The following is an 18894-nucleotide window of genomic DNA, read 5'->3' on the forward strand; positions in this document are numbered from 1 at the left end:
GATCACACACACACACACACCCCCACACGCACACACACGCGCACACACTCAGCTGGATCACACACGCGCACGCACACACACTCAGCTGGATCACACACACACACTCAGCTGGATCACACACACTACATGCATGCTTCAGTGTGACAGAAAAGCAGACTGCAGGGCATAAACTCCTCAAACTGCTGAAGGAGAACTAACACACTGCCAGGCAGCCGTCCAAATATTGATCTGAGGGGGAGAAGAAGAATTTGGAGAAAATCCTCCATCTTGGTTATTTCATTCACTTTGTGAAAAGACGCTGCAGCCAGGCTCAGTAGTTGGAACCATTTTCCAAAAGGTTCATCTTGGTCTTGAATGAACCCAAGACGTTTGTCCAGATGATATTTAGCTGAACCTTTAGGTTCATGTTTTCAGTCTACATAAATGCTACAATGAGCCTTTATACACTTGTTAATTGTCTGCCGTTACAAAACTTAGTTAAATTTAGTTGCTTCCTTCAACATAACTTTATGGGCTGCACAAAACATGTTCTCTACATTTGATGCACAAAATCGTTTGTAGATAAAGAGATTTCAGTCTGCTCTGTTCTGCCTATTTTGAGCTCCTTTCAGAATGACGTTGTTTCAGGGCGTCTTGTCACTTTAAATCCAAATGAGCTGCTGCTGACCACGCCCCCAAACTCGATGTTTCAAAATGGCTGCAAACAGATACGCAATTATACAACCGTACATTTCTGAAAAGCAGAAGTGAAGCCTCCTGCACAACCAAGAAGATTGCAGCAAATGGTTTCTGAATAAAGTCAAGGAAACACTTTTCTTTTCCAGCAGCCATTATACAGCGGTCAAACCAGCTGACTGAACATGCTGGAGCTCCACTGGGGTTGCTAGGTAACGGCGCAGAGCCCTTCAAATGCGACTTAACGATCAGGTGATTTTTTTTTTTGAAACAGCTCAAAAACATCCACTTATAATCAGAAAACAGCTTTATGTAACTGTTTGGGTTGCTTTTAAGACTCAAATATTTAGCTACTTTTGTACAGAACCAGTGATTGGTTCTGGCCAAACCCAAAGCATCACCTTTAGGTTCATGTTTTCAGTCTACATAAATGCTACAATGTGCCTTTATACACTTGTTAATTCTCTGAGCTGCTTGTTTGGCAACAACTCCTGTGACAGCACAGATTTTCACACCAACAACAGAGTTATTGTTTTCACACGTCACACACAAGGTCTATCATCTAAAGCAGGAAGCTGGAGAGGTTTGTGTAGATTTTATGGGCATCTGAGGAAACATTTCTGAATCTTTAGAAACAACAATTAAGCACCTGCTGAACCGTACTGATATCACACTAGAAAGTAAGCTAATTTTGGGTCAATAACAATTATCAGATCAGAAGTTGAAGACCTCACATCAACACCACAAAAAAGGAGCTGCCTTCATACTGGGGGGCTTTAAATCTCTCTCCTACCCAACCCCCAGAGACACAGCTGTCCATGCACTGCAGCTGGTCCTCATGAGGTCCCATCTGTGGCGGTGAGGGTGGGAAAGGGTGAGTTTGGAGACAGAGGACGGAGGAGGAGGCTGAACGCTAAGGTGGAGTGAGGAGGTGAGGTAATGTTTTTATACTTCATAGTCCGGTAGATTGTTTAATTTGCAACATTTGTTACATTTTCAGATGGTTGGGTTAAATTTCACACTGAAATGTATCAAACGAACCCAAACTATTTGAAAAACTAGTTCACCTCCTCGCCTGTGGTGGCGCTGCACCCAAAACCACTGAAGGAAACGACACAAACAGCTCTGAAGAAAACAAAAGCGCAACCTCTTTCTTCACGAAATATAAACAAAAGTGAAGGAGGGTCAGATTTTAGCTGTTGCATGATTTCTCTTTTGACTTTGGTAAAACACCATGAGCCATTTCTTCTGCCAGCACTAGACCCGCGTGGTTGTTTTGGTTGTATTTACCCAGAATGCTCTGCGTCACAGTTTGCTTCCTGCTTCTAGATAAGAGTTCACTTCAACCAAACCAATACGGAGATGTTTAGACGAACCAGAGTTCACGTTTTTGGTCTGTATCAGAGTTTGATTGCACGTTCCCGCCTCCCCAAGCAAACTGGTACTCCAATAAACAGGCTTTGTTTTTGCTGTTTTATTGAAGAAAGACCTCTGACTGTTGCTTTCTGCTTTACCACTGTAAAACTGAAATATATGAAGCATAGCATTAGCTAACAAGAACATTACTGAAGAAATTTAAAAGTGGCCTGCCAAAGTGTGCTCACGGTCAGACCCAAATCAGGCTGAAAATTAACTAAAATGTTATGGATAGCTTAAATGCTTAAACATAGCCTGTGGGGTATCACTACCATGCTGACTTACATTGACTTACTCTATTCAGGATCCTGAACGTGGCTAATATATAAAAAATTAGCTAAAATGCTTATTTTAGTTTAAGGCTACTGTTAGCAAGAGGGCTGTCACTAGCATAGAGTGATTAGCATGTAAATACTACCAGCAGGATGAAGGTTATCACAAACATTTTGACGAACATAAATGCAAACATGAGTGCATCTGCTAAAATTAGCTAAAATGCTAAGGTTAGCTTTTACCACTATAATGTTTTGGTATCACTATCATGTTCGCTTACATTGACTTATTCCACCTGGTATGATAAACATAGTCAATACATTTTAAAAAACAGCTAAAATGCTTATTTTAGCTATAAGGCAAAGAATGCATTACTATGCTAGCACCTACTAACATCGCAAACTAGCCTATTGCTTACTGAAAGCAAAAATAAAAACATTTTCATTACTAACCTAACTAAATGTACAAATTTTTGTGCCATTGTTACACAAAACAAAGACATGATTATTATTTTTGTCATAGTCCATAATTACGGTCAAATCTCGTCCAAAGCAACAATGTTTTAAGATTGATGTTAGCTTAATTTATGAAAACGTCGGCATTACGTTCGGCCATCTTGGATTTTTTTTTTTTTGCTGTCTCGTGGTAACCAAAACAATGTCAAAGAACAACCACCAAAGGGAGATATAGTGCGGTTTACAAAACTATTAATCCAGCGTAATACAGTATTCAAAAGGCTCCAAATATACTGAATCGTTTTGTAATACAAATAAATACAAGTGCAAACAAAGGGTTTTTTTTTTCCTGCTCTAATGTGACTCAACTGGATGCACTTTCCAGTTTTAAAGTTTTATTGATGATTTTCTTTTTTTTGTGTGTCTCAAATCTGAGATGTTCAGCTCATATCTGCCCACACATGGACTGACCACCACACTTTGTGTCTGATGAAAACGTATTTGAAAGGAAAACCGGCTGTTTCCTGGCAACGCTTTCTGACAGCTGGTGAAGTGATGAGAGCGTTGAGTGAGGGGGGGGAAACAATGATTCTGGATCGATCATCCGTCAGGGCTCACTCAGAGGTTACGACACCATGAATTAACTCAGACACATGCAGTAGGTTCACTGAAGCGATTTCCAGAGTGGAGACACAGAGTGGAGTTTGTGGACGCAGGAAAAACAACCTGCGTCCACAAACTCGCATCTAAAGGTGATTTAGGAAAAAGCATCAGTCATGTTTCTGCATGCAAACATTAAAACGTTGAACCCAGACCAACACGGTCGCACGGTGGGACCACAAAATAACACCATTTTATGATAGAATGCAGATAATGAACTATGCTTGAAAATAGATAAGGCAGTAAATGTGTATGTGTTTTTATCATGCTATTGAATTTCCTTAGTTATGATTGTACACCAAACCGACGGTTAAAATCACATGGGACTTATGCAGCTTAAGGTTACCAACTTATCTGAGTAAAATTTTTGTGAAGTTTGTGAAAGTCACTTGTTTCAATTTCTGAAAAAAGACTTTTCTACAAATCTTCCCACATTAGAGACAGGATTCACAGAATTACAGTCTTACCAAGTATTTTTATCTATAGTTTCCAGTGCAAATATCTCAGTAAACCTGAAATAAAACAAAGATGACTTACAAATCATTTTTCAGCAAGATATAGGAGCTTGTTTTCAGTAAATAAAATCCTTAATATTTATGGAAACTTCCTAATTTCACAGCCAGATTATTTCACTTATAAGAAGTTATTTTTTCCATGTTATAAATGAAATAATCTGGCAGTGGATTTAGCACTTTTTTATAAGCATTAAGAATTTATTGACTTAAAACAAGCTCCCATGTCTTGCAGAAAAAGTATAAGTTAGTTTTGTCTTATTTAAAATATACTACGATATTTTTCCTAGAAACTAAACAAAAATACTTGGTAAAGTTGTGTTATTGCAATATTTAACTTAAATATCTAAAAGAAATTCCCCAGCATTTCAAAAGTAGGTTTTTATGAAAGACATTAACTTATAAGTTCAATCCAAGAGAAAATGTGAAGCAATAAATCACTGACATCAGCATAAAAGTGAAAAAATTGTGTCAGCCATATTTTGATCCAGTTTATTTATATATAAATAAAAATGGACCTTATATAGAACTCAGAGGAACACCTTCAGAAATTGGCATAAATTCAGAGCACAGACTCACCTTGATGAAATCTGTCACTAAGATAGTCTGAGAATCGCACAACAATTTGCTCTGAAAGTTTAAAATGTTTAGCTTTAAAACAGCAACTATAAAAACCCAATTATTCTGATCAAGTACAGCCAAAATGGTTCTGTGTTTTATCTATATATCCATCAGGTTTCCCTAAAACCTGATGGATATATAGATAAAATATTACCATTTACAGTAACAGTGTATTCAGTCAGTCAGTGTTTTATTCTATTCAAGAATAAAAGAGAAACCAGAAAAAAAACAACATTTATGGGAGATTTTACAAAAATACTTCTGACCAAAATAACATAAATGTCCATCTCATACTGGACAAAACCCATCCTGATGGTCCACAAACCATTTAGGGAAATATTTTGTGGACTGAAGGTCTCCATTTAATAGTTCTGCCCCAAAACTAACAATATTTCCGAAAAACCACCATCCTCTGTGTAAAACATGGCGTAGGTTGAATGATGTTCTGAATGTCTGGCCATCATTTTAAAGTAATGGTGAATTAATGCTAAGAAGTTTCTCAACCTCATTAAAGAGAATAATTTAGCAGATTTGTTGGCTGAAATCATCCTGTGTTTTCAGTGTTTTAATGTTTTTCCCTTTTGTTTCTAGGTTACTGTCCGTTCTACACCTGCCTCTAGTTTCTGACTTGTATTTTAATACATATTTGTGCTACTGCTCTGTGGTTTGTACAAATAATTCAATATTAATAATAATAGTAAATCTGCGTCCAGATTACCATATAGAGGAAGAGGAGGGGGAGGAGGAGCGCCTGGGGTCAGCAGAGACCCGACCTCCCCTCAAGGCTCGTGTGTCTGCTGTGCTTCTCAGATGAACAATGGTTCCGAAATGATCCACTAAATATTAGCGAGCAGCTAATAATGACGTAATATCCGAAATGAGGTCAGTTCATCATCAGGCGACTCTAATCGCTGATAATTGTGGATGGAGGATGTTGGAGGAGGATGCTGCGGTGCCGTGTTGGCCTCTGGAGGCAGCGACCTGCTCCACATAGGCGTCAAAAAATGAAAATGTGAGTGTGGGTCAGCGCTCCGCCTGCTGCACAGGCATGGCAGTCCTCAGCATTCATCCAAACAGTTCAACCCCCCTGCAGTAAGCGTGATTTCATCAAATAAAACGCTTTAAATGATGTCCTACCTCCGTGCTGTCCTCTGTTGGAGGATAGATGAGGAGGCGCAGGTGCAGGGATGCGGAGCGACGCCCAGAGAGACGCAAACATGAAGCAATCAGTGCACAAATCCTCCATAATCAGAATGCAAATATCAAAAATGGGAAAACTGAAACACAGCGCTCACCCGTTTTCACCGGAATCCGGCTTTTATACCTGATGTTGCTCGTCATGTTTGACCCGCTTTCCTCCCTCGGTTTCCTCTGAAGCGGCGGCTCAGCCTCGCCTCCAAACCCCCGGACGGACAGCAGAAGGGCGGGCAGAGCTGACGGCGCAAGGCTCCTCCTCTACGGAGGCTCGAGAACGTGAATGCATCGTTCCATAAATATTAATAAAACCACGATTTCATAATCAATATGAAAAACAATCAAAAATAAATAAACGTTCAAGTAATAATAAACATTTTCATTTTCTAAATATTGATTTTATTTTGATATTTATGCAATTATTTTAGCCCCGTGTTGCAAAAAAGTTCCCTTTATTTTCATGTTAGCTTTAGCCTTTGTAGTGGGCGGAGCTAACACTTCTGAGGTAATCTGATTGGTCTACAGATGGCGTCGCTGTCAGATAAGCCAATCAGATCTCAGGGTCCCCTTAAGAAAACACGATGAGATTAAATAATTTCCTTGTGGGTTGTATCACGAAAAATATAAAATAAATGAAAACAGAAACTATCTGATTACACGTAATGAATTCAGGTTTTTGTGATTATGACATTTAATCTTAAGTCTCCTTTTTTATTCAATTTTAAACTACTGTATTTGTCAAAAATGGAAATGAAATATTGTCTTGACTCATATTATTTAAGTATTTATTCAAGTATTTTCATTCAAAGAGTCGTTTTCTGTGGTGGTGCTGTGAGCAGGAAGGATCTCATGTAGCGGTCAGTATTCCAACGAATCTGAAGAAGCCTCCGACTTTAGGAACTGTGGCTGATTGCCTTAGAAAGATAAAATAACAGCATTTTTTTCTCAACTTTATTTTCAGTTCTCACCATAAATATCTATGTTGAGTTTCAAACCTTTTCAGTGTCATAGGAAGGTTATTTGAGTATGGATTACTTGTACATTTAAATAATTCTCAATGTATTTTTTTTGTTAATTTGAAGAACTTATTGGTTGATTTCAATTGTTATGTTTAAAATAATTAGGAAAATGTGTTTCTCAACACAGAGGATCTCACTACAGCCAACAAACAGGAAGGAAATCCTACATGACGAAAGAAAAAAAAAAAAAAACTCAGACTAAACAAAAACATCCTGTTTGGGAAACACTTGATATCTTTGACTGAACTCTGAAACTAACGTCCTAAACAGCATAAATGAAAACATAAGCAAACAAAGAACATATTACTTTAGTTATCAACAGATTTTATTTCAGAAAAGTACAAAAAAAAGATTGTTGACAGCTAAATACAAGTCCGTAATGGCACATAGTTAAGAAATAATTAACTCTAGAAAAAGACAAAAAGATGAGAATGGCACATCAGATGGACAGCAGCGCGGGAACAAAGATTCAATCTGGAGGGTTGAAGTTAAATAAAGTCTCTAATATGGATTTTCTTTTTAAGAAACGTGTAGTGTAGACAGTTTTAAACTGAATCTAATGCTGACATGATCACAACTCTTTTCAGTCTGCAGTTTGGAACTAAAACTGCAGATAAAAACAAGCAGGTGACTCTGGAGATGGATTCTCTCCATATTAACGGAGTACAGTTGGATTTAATTGTTAATTATTAAAGTTCTGCTGAACTGACATGAACCAGATAAAATCGAAGAGCTGCAGGCAGCAGGACTGAAGGCAAAAAGATGCTGAAAGTTTAATTAGGCACAAAACAAAAGTTAAAAACTGACAACAAAACAGACAGAAACTGGCGGTGAAAGTAAGATTCAAACATCCTGTAAACTTTAGTGACGACGTCTTTTAGTACCGTTTTCAATGGCAGACTGACAGACGACAACGTGAGGCTAATTAACGGATAAATGTTCATGATAGTCATCTTTTTTTAGAGAACAATAAACAAAACAGAACAGTGTGGTTCTCCTGGTGCATGGATGCTTAGCGAGAGCAAACAGAGGAAGAAGCAGGTGATGAAGATGATGAAGGTCCAGGTGTGATTCCTGGTTGGAGGGTTTCTGTGAATATGGCGGACGCTTCCCTTGTTTCACTCGTCAGATTTCATCTTCATCTGAGCCTGCATCTGAGCGAGCATCTCCTGCATGCGCCGCAGCTGCATAGAAACAACGAAAATAACCAGAAAATTAATAATAATAACACATGAAAAACAAACATTTAGAAGGTTTTCAGTTTATAACATACAGCTAAAGAAATATCTTTCATAAATTAACTGTGTAAAAACCATTTAAAACTTGTGTATATTTTTATTATTTTCAGATGTAATGACATCAGGAAAGAGACTAAAGTGTGTAATTAATGTTAAGAGCATTTGTTAGTAACTATTAAATAATTGCTGTAATAATTAGATAAGAGCTCAAATAACAAAACAAGAGTTTTGGTGACTTTTTAAACATTTGTTGCCATCTTGTGGCTGTGAACATTAACTTCACCAAATACTAGTTTCCTCTTTATTGTTTTAGTTTGTACTAAAATAACTTTTTTCTTCTGTTTGATTATACCAGCAGAGAAAATAGAATATGCATATTATCTTAAATAAACCTATTTTATTTCATCGTACATTTTATTTTTGAAAAACTTGTCTTTTGGTATGATTTCCTCCTGTGTTTTATTTGTAACCTTTACCTCAGTATCTCGCAGAAATACAACTTCCGAACTGTTAGCTCATTTGACAAGCACTGAAGAAATGCTTAAAACGTACATCAACAAAGTATAACATATCTATCTATTAAAATATCACCTATTGTAATAAATAGATCCTCTCACCTATAAGATGATCTATTTTCCTAGAGATTGTAATAAATAATATTTGTAATAATTTAGGTGAAAGACTATAATTCAGTAGAAAATTGTGTATTCTGTTCAGAACTGTAAGGTTTTTACGCCATCAATGCGCCCTCTAGTGGTCGAAATTTGTAATCACATTTTTTTGATTTTGGTCCTATAAAACACTAAACATTAATTTATTACTCTAATTATTGTACATGGGTAGATACACTTATCTGATCTTTTTCCAGAAGAAGTTTAGAAAAATGAAGTTCAATTATTTTAATCTTTATTTCTTGCCATCTTTAAATYGTATACTATTTTCACAAAAATATAAAAGAAAGAAAAAAGACATAAAAATGCCCTTTCTGGGAGAATTTCTTTTCGCACACGGGCGAATCAGCTGATGGTGCAGATTGTGAATTGACAGATTTTTATTACAACATTGCAAGTTTAAAACCTTTTCAATCTCTTATTTGAGCTCCTATTTAATCATTGCAGCAAGTAATAATTAAATATTGTTAATTAACTAACCCAGTTAACTAGACAGAGTTGTTGAATCAGTTCCACTTGTTGGTTAGTCTTTCTAGTAACTTTAGATTTCAGGAGCAGAGGAAGTGGCTGCAGTGGGGTTTCCTCCCGCTGCAACAATTACAGCGTGTAGAGAAAAGCAGCTTTTCTTGCCGGCGCTCAGCGCCTGGAGGTTACTGAGGTTACTCCCACCATAAAACCCAGCAAGGACATGCAGGGAGGAAGTGATGCCGTATCCTGTCGGCACACTGCTTACAAACAACCGTGATTGAGCCCCAGCTGCAGCAGGCCAATCAAGAGCAATAAGAAAACAAAATTTAAAAATTAGGATGTTTTCCTTGCTTTTAAATACAAGGAAAAGGGCAGAAAAGACAATAAGTGATCCTGAAATAGATTTTTTTTAAAAGAAGAGAAAACTTCCACCAGAGATTAATCTCAGAATTTTTCTAGAAAAAACAAGAACATTTCTGTTATTGAGAAGTCGAACATTTGATAGAAAAAAACCTTAGAAATGTTCAGATTAGTCTCAGAATTCAAGAACAAACTTGGCAATTCTGATATTGAAAAGTTGAAAAAACTCAATTTTTCGAAAAAACAACATAGAATTTTCTGAATTTTTCCTAGCAGGTTTCCTACATTTGAAACTCAAATTTTTGAGAAAAAAAATAGAAATTTGCTATAAAAAAAAAAACTTAGAAATTTAATCTCAACACTTCTGTGGTTTGTTGAGCAAATTTCTGACTTTTCAAACTCAGAAATTTTCTTGTTTTTTTCAATAACATTTCTGAGATTTTGTGGTAGAAATTTACTCTTTTTTATTTATAGTAGCAGTAAGACGCCGCCGTAAGCATCAGGGCACAGAGACTAGAGCTCAGCTTGTGCAGCCTTTTTATCTGTTTTTACCTCCAGCTCTTTCTGTAGCAGAATCTGGTCTTTATCCACCACATCCTCATCCACAGCTCTGCAGGGAGAAAAACAAAAAAATGAATGTAATTAACCTGGATTAAGAGAGGTGAGGGTTTCCTGTCGATCTGATCAGAGTCTCACCTGCCGGCTCTCTTCAGTCTCTCGGACCGGAAGTTCTCATAATGCAGATCCTGAGTTACTTCCTGCAGGTCTTGCATGTGGGTCCTAAAGCAACCAAACAGTCAGACAGCTTCATTCAGACGCTTCAAGAGCTGTCAGAAGCTCTTGAAAAGCTTCAGATGGCCACCAGAGGGCAGTAGCGTCCTGCTTCAAGCCATTTTCCAAACAGGACCGGCTCTGTTGAAGTTTTCACGTCTTACCCTAAAAAGTCCAAAAAGTTACGAAGTTTTAAGGAGACTCACACAAGCATGGTGCGTAGCTTCAGGAAGTCGTTGTGCTCTGGGTTTTCCACCTCCACCACCCCCCACGGGTACAGACGGCCACGAATCTTCTTCCCCTTCACCTCAATCAGCTGGTTGGACCCGATCACAGCAAACGGGATGCTCGCCTGCAGAAAGCACGGTAAACGTCAGTGTCTGCACAGACAAACAAAGAGGAAACAAAGAGGAATATCTTGATGATGTTTGTCCTCCCACCTTCAGCACTCGGGTCTGCTCCTTGAACTCCTCGTCTTCATCAGAGTCGGCGTCAGGAAGCTGATAGATTTTGATGCCGTGCTCGGCGATTTCATCCAGGATCTGATGAGAGTTTGACAGGAAAGCAAACTGTGAGGCTGCAGAGCAGAAACAGGTGGAAACAAACACAATCCATCGCTACCAAACGTACCAGTTTCTGCCAACATTTATTAGTTAAAACCAACATTATTAAAGATAATAAATCTTGATAAAATGTATCGTCGAAATCCTATGACAATAAATGAAACAACAAACAATACATTAAACGTCCACCACTAACTGAAGAACATATTAAAACCATTTGCCATACTTTTGTACTCAACATGTTGTAGAACATTTATAACATTTAAAGATTAAATCTTTGGAGGATCCGTCTGTCTCTACACATCTACAAAAAACTGAAATTTTGGTCCATTCTTTATAAAATAGTCCTAGTTTGGTCAAGATAACAGAGTCTCAGAGACCAATGACATCTGGATTTATGAAAATAAAACAGCTGAACTATATTTACTGATTATGGAAGTTCTCAATGCAGTTGGGTGCACTGAATTTTCTTTAGGGGTATCTGGGTGGAAGAGATGAATAGTTTCTTGATTTTTAAATATTTTCATGTTTTCCTTTCACCTTACAATTATGCTCGACCTTTTGTGTTGAATATTTTTACAAGGCATTGCAAAGTAAGACAGACTTTAAAGAAAATGAAGAAACATAAAATTAAGAAAATCATAAAATTACACAAATAAAGTCATAATAATATGAAAATAAAGTCATACAAGAATAAAGTCATATTAAGAGAATAATGTCAAAATAATATTGCTGCTTTATTCTTGTAATTTTCAGAATCCATTTCTATTAAACGGTTAAAATAACAGCTCCAGCTTTCACTAGCCAGGTTCAAAAAGGCGGTAGTAATTTCCAGGTTTGTGTAAGAGCTTGTTGTTGCAGCAACACTTTTAATTAAAACTCTGCCATGGAGGAAAAAGGCAGGAGAGCAAAGCAGCAGACAGGTGAAATAATAACAGTCTGTGTGTGGATTCAAGCTCTTAATAAGTACGGAAAAAGGTCGCTCTCTCTCCTTTTTCTTCTCCGGCCGGTAAAGAAACAAGTAAAAACAAAGGAGCTTTCTTCTCTGCTACCGTAGGGACAGATGTCACTATTTATTATTCCAAACATCAAAGCTGCATTTTTCTTTTGTTTTCTCAAGAGCAGAATTTTTCATTTTCACAATGTAAGCTTACATGAAGGAGCCAAGAAATGCCGAGTGTTGTTTTAGGGGGACTTTCATGTGCTGGCGTACATAATGGGACAGTAATGAGTCAGCAGGGGAAGCGAGCGCAGGTTCGCCTGCTGGACTCCATGTTGTGGCGGCGGCTTGTTTTCTCAGTGGACGCTGAGTGTGTGTGTGGGGCATTGTTGTGGGGCAGATCTAAAAACAAACAAGCTATGCTGGACTCAAAGGAGAGCTTGACACCGGACCTGAGCCTCCTTCCCCCCCCTTTGGTCATGTACGCAAAAACACCCGACGTACAGAAGCGGCGTACATGGCGGCTGGATAAACATGACTGCGGCGAGGCAGAACACAAAGAATTTAGGGAAACTGTACAGTCAGAGGGAAAAATAAACACGCAACACAATGACGGGGAAAAACGAGGTGCGCGACAAATCGAGGCAGTCAGTAAGCAAATAAGATGAAGAAGAATTCAAATCATGGGATGAGATAAAATGAAAAGAACTAAAAAAGCAGCTAAAACTGAAACTTGCTCAAAGGAAACTACACTTAAAAGTTTACTAGGTCATTCCTGAAGCACAGTTCTGTAGTCTCTCATCATCTGTTTGCAGCCCCTCCTAATCCAAAATGTCTGTTTACCAGAATTATTCTGCTCCGTAACATGTGCTTAAAACAGCCTGACACCTGTAATCAGGGTCTCTCGTGGATCATCAGCTGCCAAAATCACCGCCTGCAGCAAATCCCTGTTGTCTCCTGTTGATTTAACCGTACACAATGTAGGCCTCAACGCTGCACCAGACTCTCCTCAAGAGAGCGAGCGAACGAGCAAGCTGTGTATTTTAGTTGGCACCTGTATGCTGGCAGTGGAAGCCATTTTGATTTTTATGACTATCCTGCTGGGCAATAACACAACACTGGCCCCAGCACGCCTCCTTAATGTTGTTATGGTTGGCTGTACGGGTCCAATCCACGATGTTCAGGGGACAAATCGACTGTTGCGCCAACCGGGTTCCTTCAGATATTTAATGCAAACATTCCTGACTTTTCTAGACTCAACTTGGCATTAGGAAGTATAAAAAAAAATAAAGTTTATCATTATTTTAATGCAGATATTTCCACAGTGAGCAGCAGAGTTTAGAGAAAAGAGATAGAATTAAGTTAAATAGCAGTAGGACACGAGGAAGGAAGGAAGGAAATAAAGGACAGTCACAAGGAGGGAAGAAAGGAAATGAGAGCAAGAAGTTATGACAAAGAAAACAAAGTTTGGACAAAATAGAAGAAAGACAGGAGAGAAAGAAAGAGGAAAGTAGGACAGAAAATAGGAATGAAGGAAGGACAAAAAGAGAGAAAGAAGGAAGGTAAGAGCAAGGAAGGAAAGGAGAGAATGGAGGAAGGAAAGAATTACTCTAAAGTGGACAGAAGAGAGGTAGGAGTCAAAAGCAGAAAAACAGGACACAAAAGAGGAAGGAAGGGAGGACTGAATAAAGGAAAGATGAGACAGATAAGAAGGAAGGAATGAAGGTAGGAATCAAAAGAGGAAGGAATGAAGGTAGAACACAAGTAAGGAAAGAAAGGAGAGAAAAGGGAGGAAGGAAAAAATGACACTAAAGAGGAGAGAAGGGATTTAGGAGTCAAAAGAAGGGCATAGGACACACGATAGGAAGGGAAGGAGGCAGAAAGGAAGGACAGCATTTAGAAAATGAAACAGATCCATACATAAATTTTTAAATATTGTTATTTCATTTTTCCAAACCTCTCCAGGAACCAAACACTCATGACTTTACCGCAGTGTGGATCAGTGGAACCAAGTAAATATTACTTTATATTTTTGGAAACCAAGTATTTTTTTAGTTGCGGTATTTCATCATGTTGAGGTTGACTGAGGTTAACCAGTTAGAAAATGGGTCAGGAATTTAAACGCCACAAGTCACAGCAAACATGGATTTATACAGAAAAGCAGGGATCAGACCGTTGTAGAAATAGCAGCATTAGATATACTGCAGAGGTTATGTGGCCCAAATATAGCAATACCTGCAGGCCTATACATAGGTATAATTACACAGAGGGATGTGGTGGGACAGCAGCGAAGGTTGAACCAAAACCGCCAATCAAAACAAGGTGCAGAGCCGCCATTAAAGGGATCAACGTTTTCACTGTGTCAGCCTCAGATGGCAGTAATGTGTTTATGATTTGTTCAATTTCACACAAGCAAAGCCACAAAAACAAGTGACTCAAACACCTGCTACACAATTTTCACAGGAGGAAAACATGAAACTGCCCAGGAGTCGAAACGCTGCCGACACAGTTGCAGTTGCACAGTTTTTCTCACGTGCCTCTGGAGGATGGAGCTAATTCTCCTCTGGGGTGGCAGGTTGCGTGTATCCACGAAACCTAAACTGCAACAATACTTGGAAGTGTACAAAAGCATTCCAAGAAAATCAACAATGCGCACACGGGAAAAAAAAACAAAACAAAACAATTAAATGCATGTTGGTAATAATCTACCTAGATTGAAGAGAGAATTGAAAACTTGCAGGAAGCAGGTTGATGACAGTTTGACGTAATGTTTATGTAACGGAGCAGCTCCCTGCCAGCGTCGTTAAGAAGCGCATCTGATTAGCTTTGAACCAGCAGAACATCTAAATCCTTGAAAAATCCAGCTTCTTTACACAAGTGGCCCTTTATCATTCTCTTTTAAATAATATCAGTTTGGTCCAATCTGGTTGTGAAAGGGAACAGTGTTTTAAAGCAAGAGTAACTAATGATGGACCAACTGGTGGGACAGTATGGGGCTGAGGCCCTATTTTTCCAAGGCTGAAGAATTTATTAAAGGAAAATCCTGGCCACTATGATTGCTCTGTGATCCTAATAACATTCCAGTTGATGCAAACAGCTGCTTGCTCTTTGCCTCGCAAAATAAAAAATAAAATCCTCTCTGCCACGTTACAACCAGAAACGCTCTGTGGCTTTCATACGACTTGCATGAAGTAGAAGGAAAATGATAAACATGCACAAAAATGCTATTTTCATCTACAGAAACAAATGTTTGCTCCCTTCTCCTTTTAAAATGTCTCAAAATCAGTCAGACAGGAAACAGAGTTTGTAAAAATCAAGTGTTTTCGAGTGTCACCACAGAGTCTGAGTTGAATTAGGTCTGCTTGTGGACTGCGTCATTCTTATACTCGACGATGCTTTGATCTAAAACCAAACAGTTCATGTTTATGGTCATCCTGCTGAAGGCAAACCACACACCTTAATTTTCCATCACACAAGAATTGACTTTTTGGTCAACTTTTGAACCAAAATTGACCAAAAAGTCAAATTTTGGTCTCATCTGGTGAGATCAACATCTTCCACATATTTATAATGTCCCTACATGGGATGCAGAAAATCTGAATTAGAACTACAGCCTTCTTTCAACGGTGGTTTGCTTCTTGCCTCTAATCCACAGAGATCAGATCAGTAGCAGAATCTGTCAGACAACTTTAGCTGAACTCAGTAACTGAAGCTTTAGATCCTACTTTTATGGACAGATAGATTTGTATGTCATCTACCCCACAATGACAATAAATGTTATGTCTAGTGATGATCCTAAATATCCAATGAGAGCAGGATCGGCCTGGGACAGATCCTTGAGTTCATTTGTTCATTTGTCTTTACAGAGAAACGTCCCTCTGTTATGCATGATGGAAACAAGAGAAGAGCAGAACATTTAATGTCTACATACGGCTTGAGTCTCTTTAGGAGAAGGTGATGAACCATAAGGTCTAAAAGTATCGGTAAAATCATTCTGGTTAAAACCAGGACGGATCTGTCATTTACACACTACAAAGTTTGAACCAGTAAAGTTTTCTCCAAAACGTAAGACAGAAAAGTTGGTTCAGAAATTGGTCTAAAATTTGAGAAGACTTAAATATTTTATATTTGAAGAGAGGCTGAACTACAGCAAGCTTGGAGCAAAAACAGGGAGAAGTGATGTAATTATCAACATGTTCTGACAACATGGAAAACTTCCTACAGTTTTCTGTGATTCACAAAGTATACAGAGCAAAGCTGATACAAATACAACCTAAATAAGAAAGGCCACAGTTCAGGCCATCATCTGGAAATTAACTGGAAAATCCTTTACAAAATGTATCTTCTGTCATGTAAACTCCCCAAAAACGTAAAAATAAATAAAGCACACACCTTGGTGTAGATTTTAGGCCTTTAAAGTTTAAAGTTTGAAGAGCAAGCGAGACAAAACATAAATATTAAAACTAGAAAACTAGTTTTTAAATAAAGAAATAATACAGTTTAAGAAAATCAAATAAAAGCCGAGAATAACACCAAGTCATGCACTTTTAATAGTAAAAAAGGAAACAATATTTCATGATTAATTACAAAAACAAAGGGCAGGCAAAGAAAAGAAAGAAAAGCTCATTTCTTGCTGGTTCACCATTCTTTACCCTCTTTCAAAACTTAATTTCTAACCTCAAAGATGGGAACAAACACTCGTCTCTTAGCAGGAAAAGCTTTTCAGCCAGTCATCTTTCTCCAGCCTGCAGAGAGCCTGATGAGAGCGAGGGAGACCCAACAATACCTGAACCACAGGCGAGGGTAGCAGGGATTTAGACTTCAGACAAAAAAAAAAAAACATGTTTGCATGCACCAACCTGTAGTCAACCTCTGCCTCACTTTCACTACTATAATCTGGCATTAATGGTAAAAAAAAATGGACTAGATTGTGGGTCTTTGTAGCCGCAGAAAGTTACTCACGCACTAACTGGTCAAAAAAAAAAGAAAAAAGAAATCAAGCATTTAATTTCTAAAACTGATGTAATCAGACAGACCAAAATATAAAGTTATGTAGAAATCTTGGTACTTAATAATTTATATTAATAACAATTACAAAATCAATTTTGTAATATTATTTTAGCATTATTATCATTATTAATAACATTATTGTTTTATTATTTTATTTTAACAGAAACTGCAAGTTTCTGTTAAAATAGATGAATCTTTGGTTAACACAAACTTGTTCTTCATTTAGTGAAGTTACTCAGTGGGTCCAGAAATACTAATCCAGAGAAGTGACACTTACTAAAATTACTCAAGTAAAACTAAAACGTACAAAATACTGATAAAAGTATTTTTTCCCAAAGGCTTCTCTAGTACATGTAAGCAGTTACTACCCAACTCCACCTACAGAGCATTTTGTTGCACCACCAACACAATTTCTTTCTGACCATGACATTAAAAACACTTTAATATATTTTCTACAAGTAAAAACGTATTTAAAAGTAAAAAAAAATGCATTCAAGTGCTGTGTGTCCCAACCTGCTGCATCTGCAACAGAAAGCGGGGAGGAAGCTTAACAGCCGTGGTTACTTGAAGGCATCACATGAGTACCATTGATCCACACACACACGCATGCACACACACACACACACCTATTGTCTGAGAAAAGTATTTGTACAGTTAAGACCACCCACCTCTGTGATCAAAGAGCACAGACACAATTGAGCTATTCATGTAATCTTGTATTTAAGTGAGACTTTAAGAGGGGAAGTGAATATAGGAATTCAACCTGACCAATATTTTTAAACTGGTCTCAGAGCTACACTACTAAATACAACAGATATAATCGACTCTTTAGCGGCGCTGCACTTCAGCACTTTCTCAGAACAGAGGACCGTGTGTAATGGAGTTGCTCGCTCCGTAAGGGAAAGCAGATATTTATTGTTTTAAAATCAGCGGAGATGTGAAGCAAGCCTGGGCACAATGACCGCAGGAGAGCAGGAAAATAAATATATCCGCGTGTTTGAAACACTCACAGGAAAACGGCCAAGCACAAGAGCAAGGACGCGCACAGAATGAAGTCATTCCTGCTTTCATTTCAACTTCGCAAGAAAGTTTACACTCTGAAAACTGGTACAACAAACTCAAGAAGTGGAAAAGCTCAGAAAAGATCTATGAACGATGGATACAGAAACATCTCAAGGACAGTGAAATTCACACAAAGGAATGAACATTAGCCAAAAAAATATAATTCCTAAAGAAAGTGTTTCTTCACAGAGTGCTGTAATCAAAACAAACTATTTGAAAGTTAAGTGGAAGGAAAACATTGGAGGGGGAAAAAAATCCACAAACAGCGATAGTCTTAAGAGGCCTGTTTGAGTTTGTGGACAGAGGAGACTGTGAGGTTGAGGAGGAAATTTAAATGTTGAAGTAGATGGCGTAGAGCTGATTGAGGAGGAAGAGGAGCAGATCATCCATCCATCCATCCATCCATCCATTTTCTTCCGCTTATCCGGGGTCGGGTCGCGGGGGCAGCAGCTTCAGAAGGGAGGCCCAGACTTCCCTYTCCCCAGCCACTTCTTCCAGCAGACGCTTGGCATTTTGCTCTACACTTAGCGTTTCTCGTGTCAGGCGCATTTAATTTACAGTCAAAGTCTACGCAGAGGCGCGTTAGACGTGTCAAAATTGCTCTAGCCATTGTTTTGCTTACACTGAACACTCCTGATGCGTCAAACGCTCCAATGTGCTTCCACACAGACTTTGAATGTAAATCAGACGGGCCAAACAAAACATGTTTGGTGTGAACGCACCATAAGGCTACTGTGTTCTGACTAGAGGTGTGCTGATCAATCGGCCACCGATAATAATCGGCCAATTGCAGTAAAAAGTGTCTGATCGATGATCGGCGATCACGGTCTCTTGTTGCCATTCACACAAACCGATCAACTGCATCTCATTTCGCAGCTTGCCTGTGCAGCTGGTCTCCTCTTTCCTTCACACTGCGCAAGCGAGCAGCAACAAATCCTAAGCAATGTGTAACTATAACGCACTGAGTTACTGGGGAAGTTTGCGTG

The 18894-nt window shown here is 38.3% G+C and overlaps 2 protein-coding genes across 3 annotated transcripts in view; both read right to left on the reverse strand.

The window, feature by feature from the left end:
- The window catches only part of septin5a (septin 5a), a 23066-nt gene extending 17001 nt beyond the window's left edge, over nt 1-6065 (reverse strand). Inside the window, exons 1-2 of one of the 2 annotated variants that reach the window (XM_008418162.2) lie at nt 5908-6065; nt 5750-5763 (exon numbers count right to left, since the gene is read on the reverse strand). In XM_008418162.2, the coding sequence (XP_008416384.1) occupies nt 5750-5763; nt 5908-5953 (60 nt within the window). In that variant the 5' untranslated portion in view covers nt 5954-6065. Of the gene's footprint in view, nt 1-5330; nt 5690-5749; nt 5764-5907 lie in introns of those variants that run through there. The other variant, XM_008418161.2, reaches the window with a different exon arrangement.
- Nucleotides 6066-7128: 1063 nt separating this feature from the next.
- zgc:63587 (septin-2) overlaps nt 7129-18894 on the reverse strand; it is a 25989-nt gene continuing 14223 nt past the window's right edge. Inside the window, exons 8-12 of the mRNA XM_008418164.2 lie at nt 10774-10875; nt 10540-10685; nt 10259-10342; nt 10115-10172; nt 7129-8009 (exon numbers count right to left, since the gene is read on the reverse strand). Coding sequence (XP_008416386.1) covers nt 7944-8009; nt 10115-10172; nt 10259-10342; nt 10540-10685; nt 10774-10875 — 456 coding nt within the window. The 3' untranslated portion in view covers nt 7129-7943. The remainder of the gene's footprint in view (nt 8010-10114; nt 10173-10258; nt 10343-10539; nt 10686-10773; nt 10876-18894) is intronic.

This window comes from Poecilia reticulata, linkage group LG9, assembly GCF_000633615.1.
Source record: "Poecilia reticulata strain Guanapo linkage group LG9, Guppy_female_1.0+MT, whole genome shotgun sequence".
Classification (NCBI taxonomy): domain Eukaryota; kingdom Metazoa; phylum Chordata; class Actinopteri; order Cyprinodontiformes; family Poeciliidae; genus Poecilia; species Poecilia reticulata.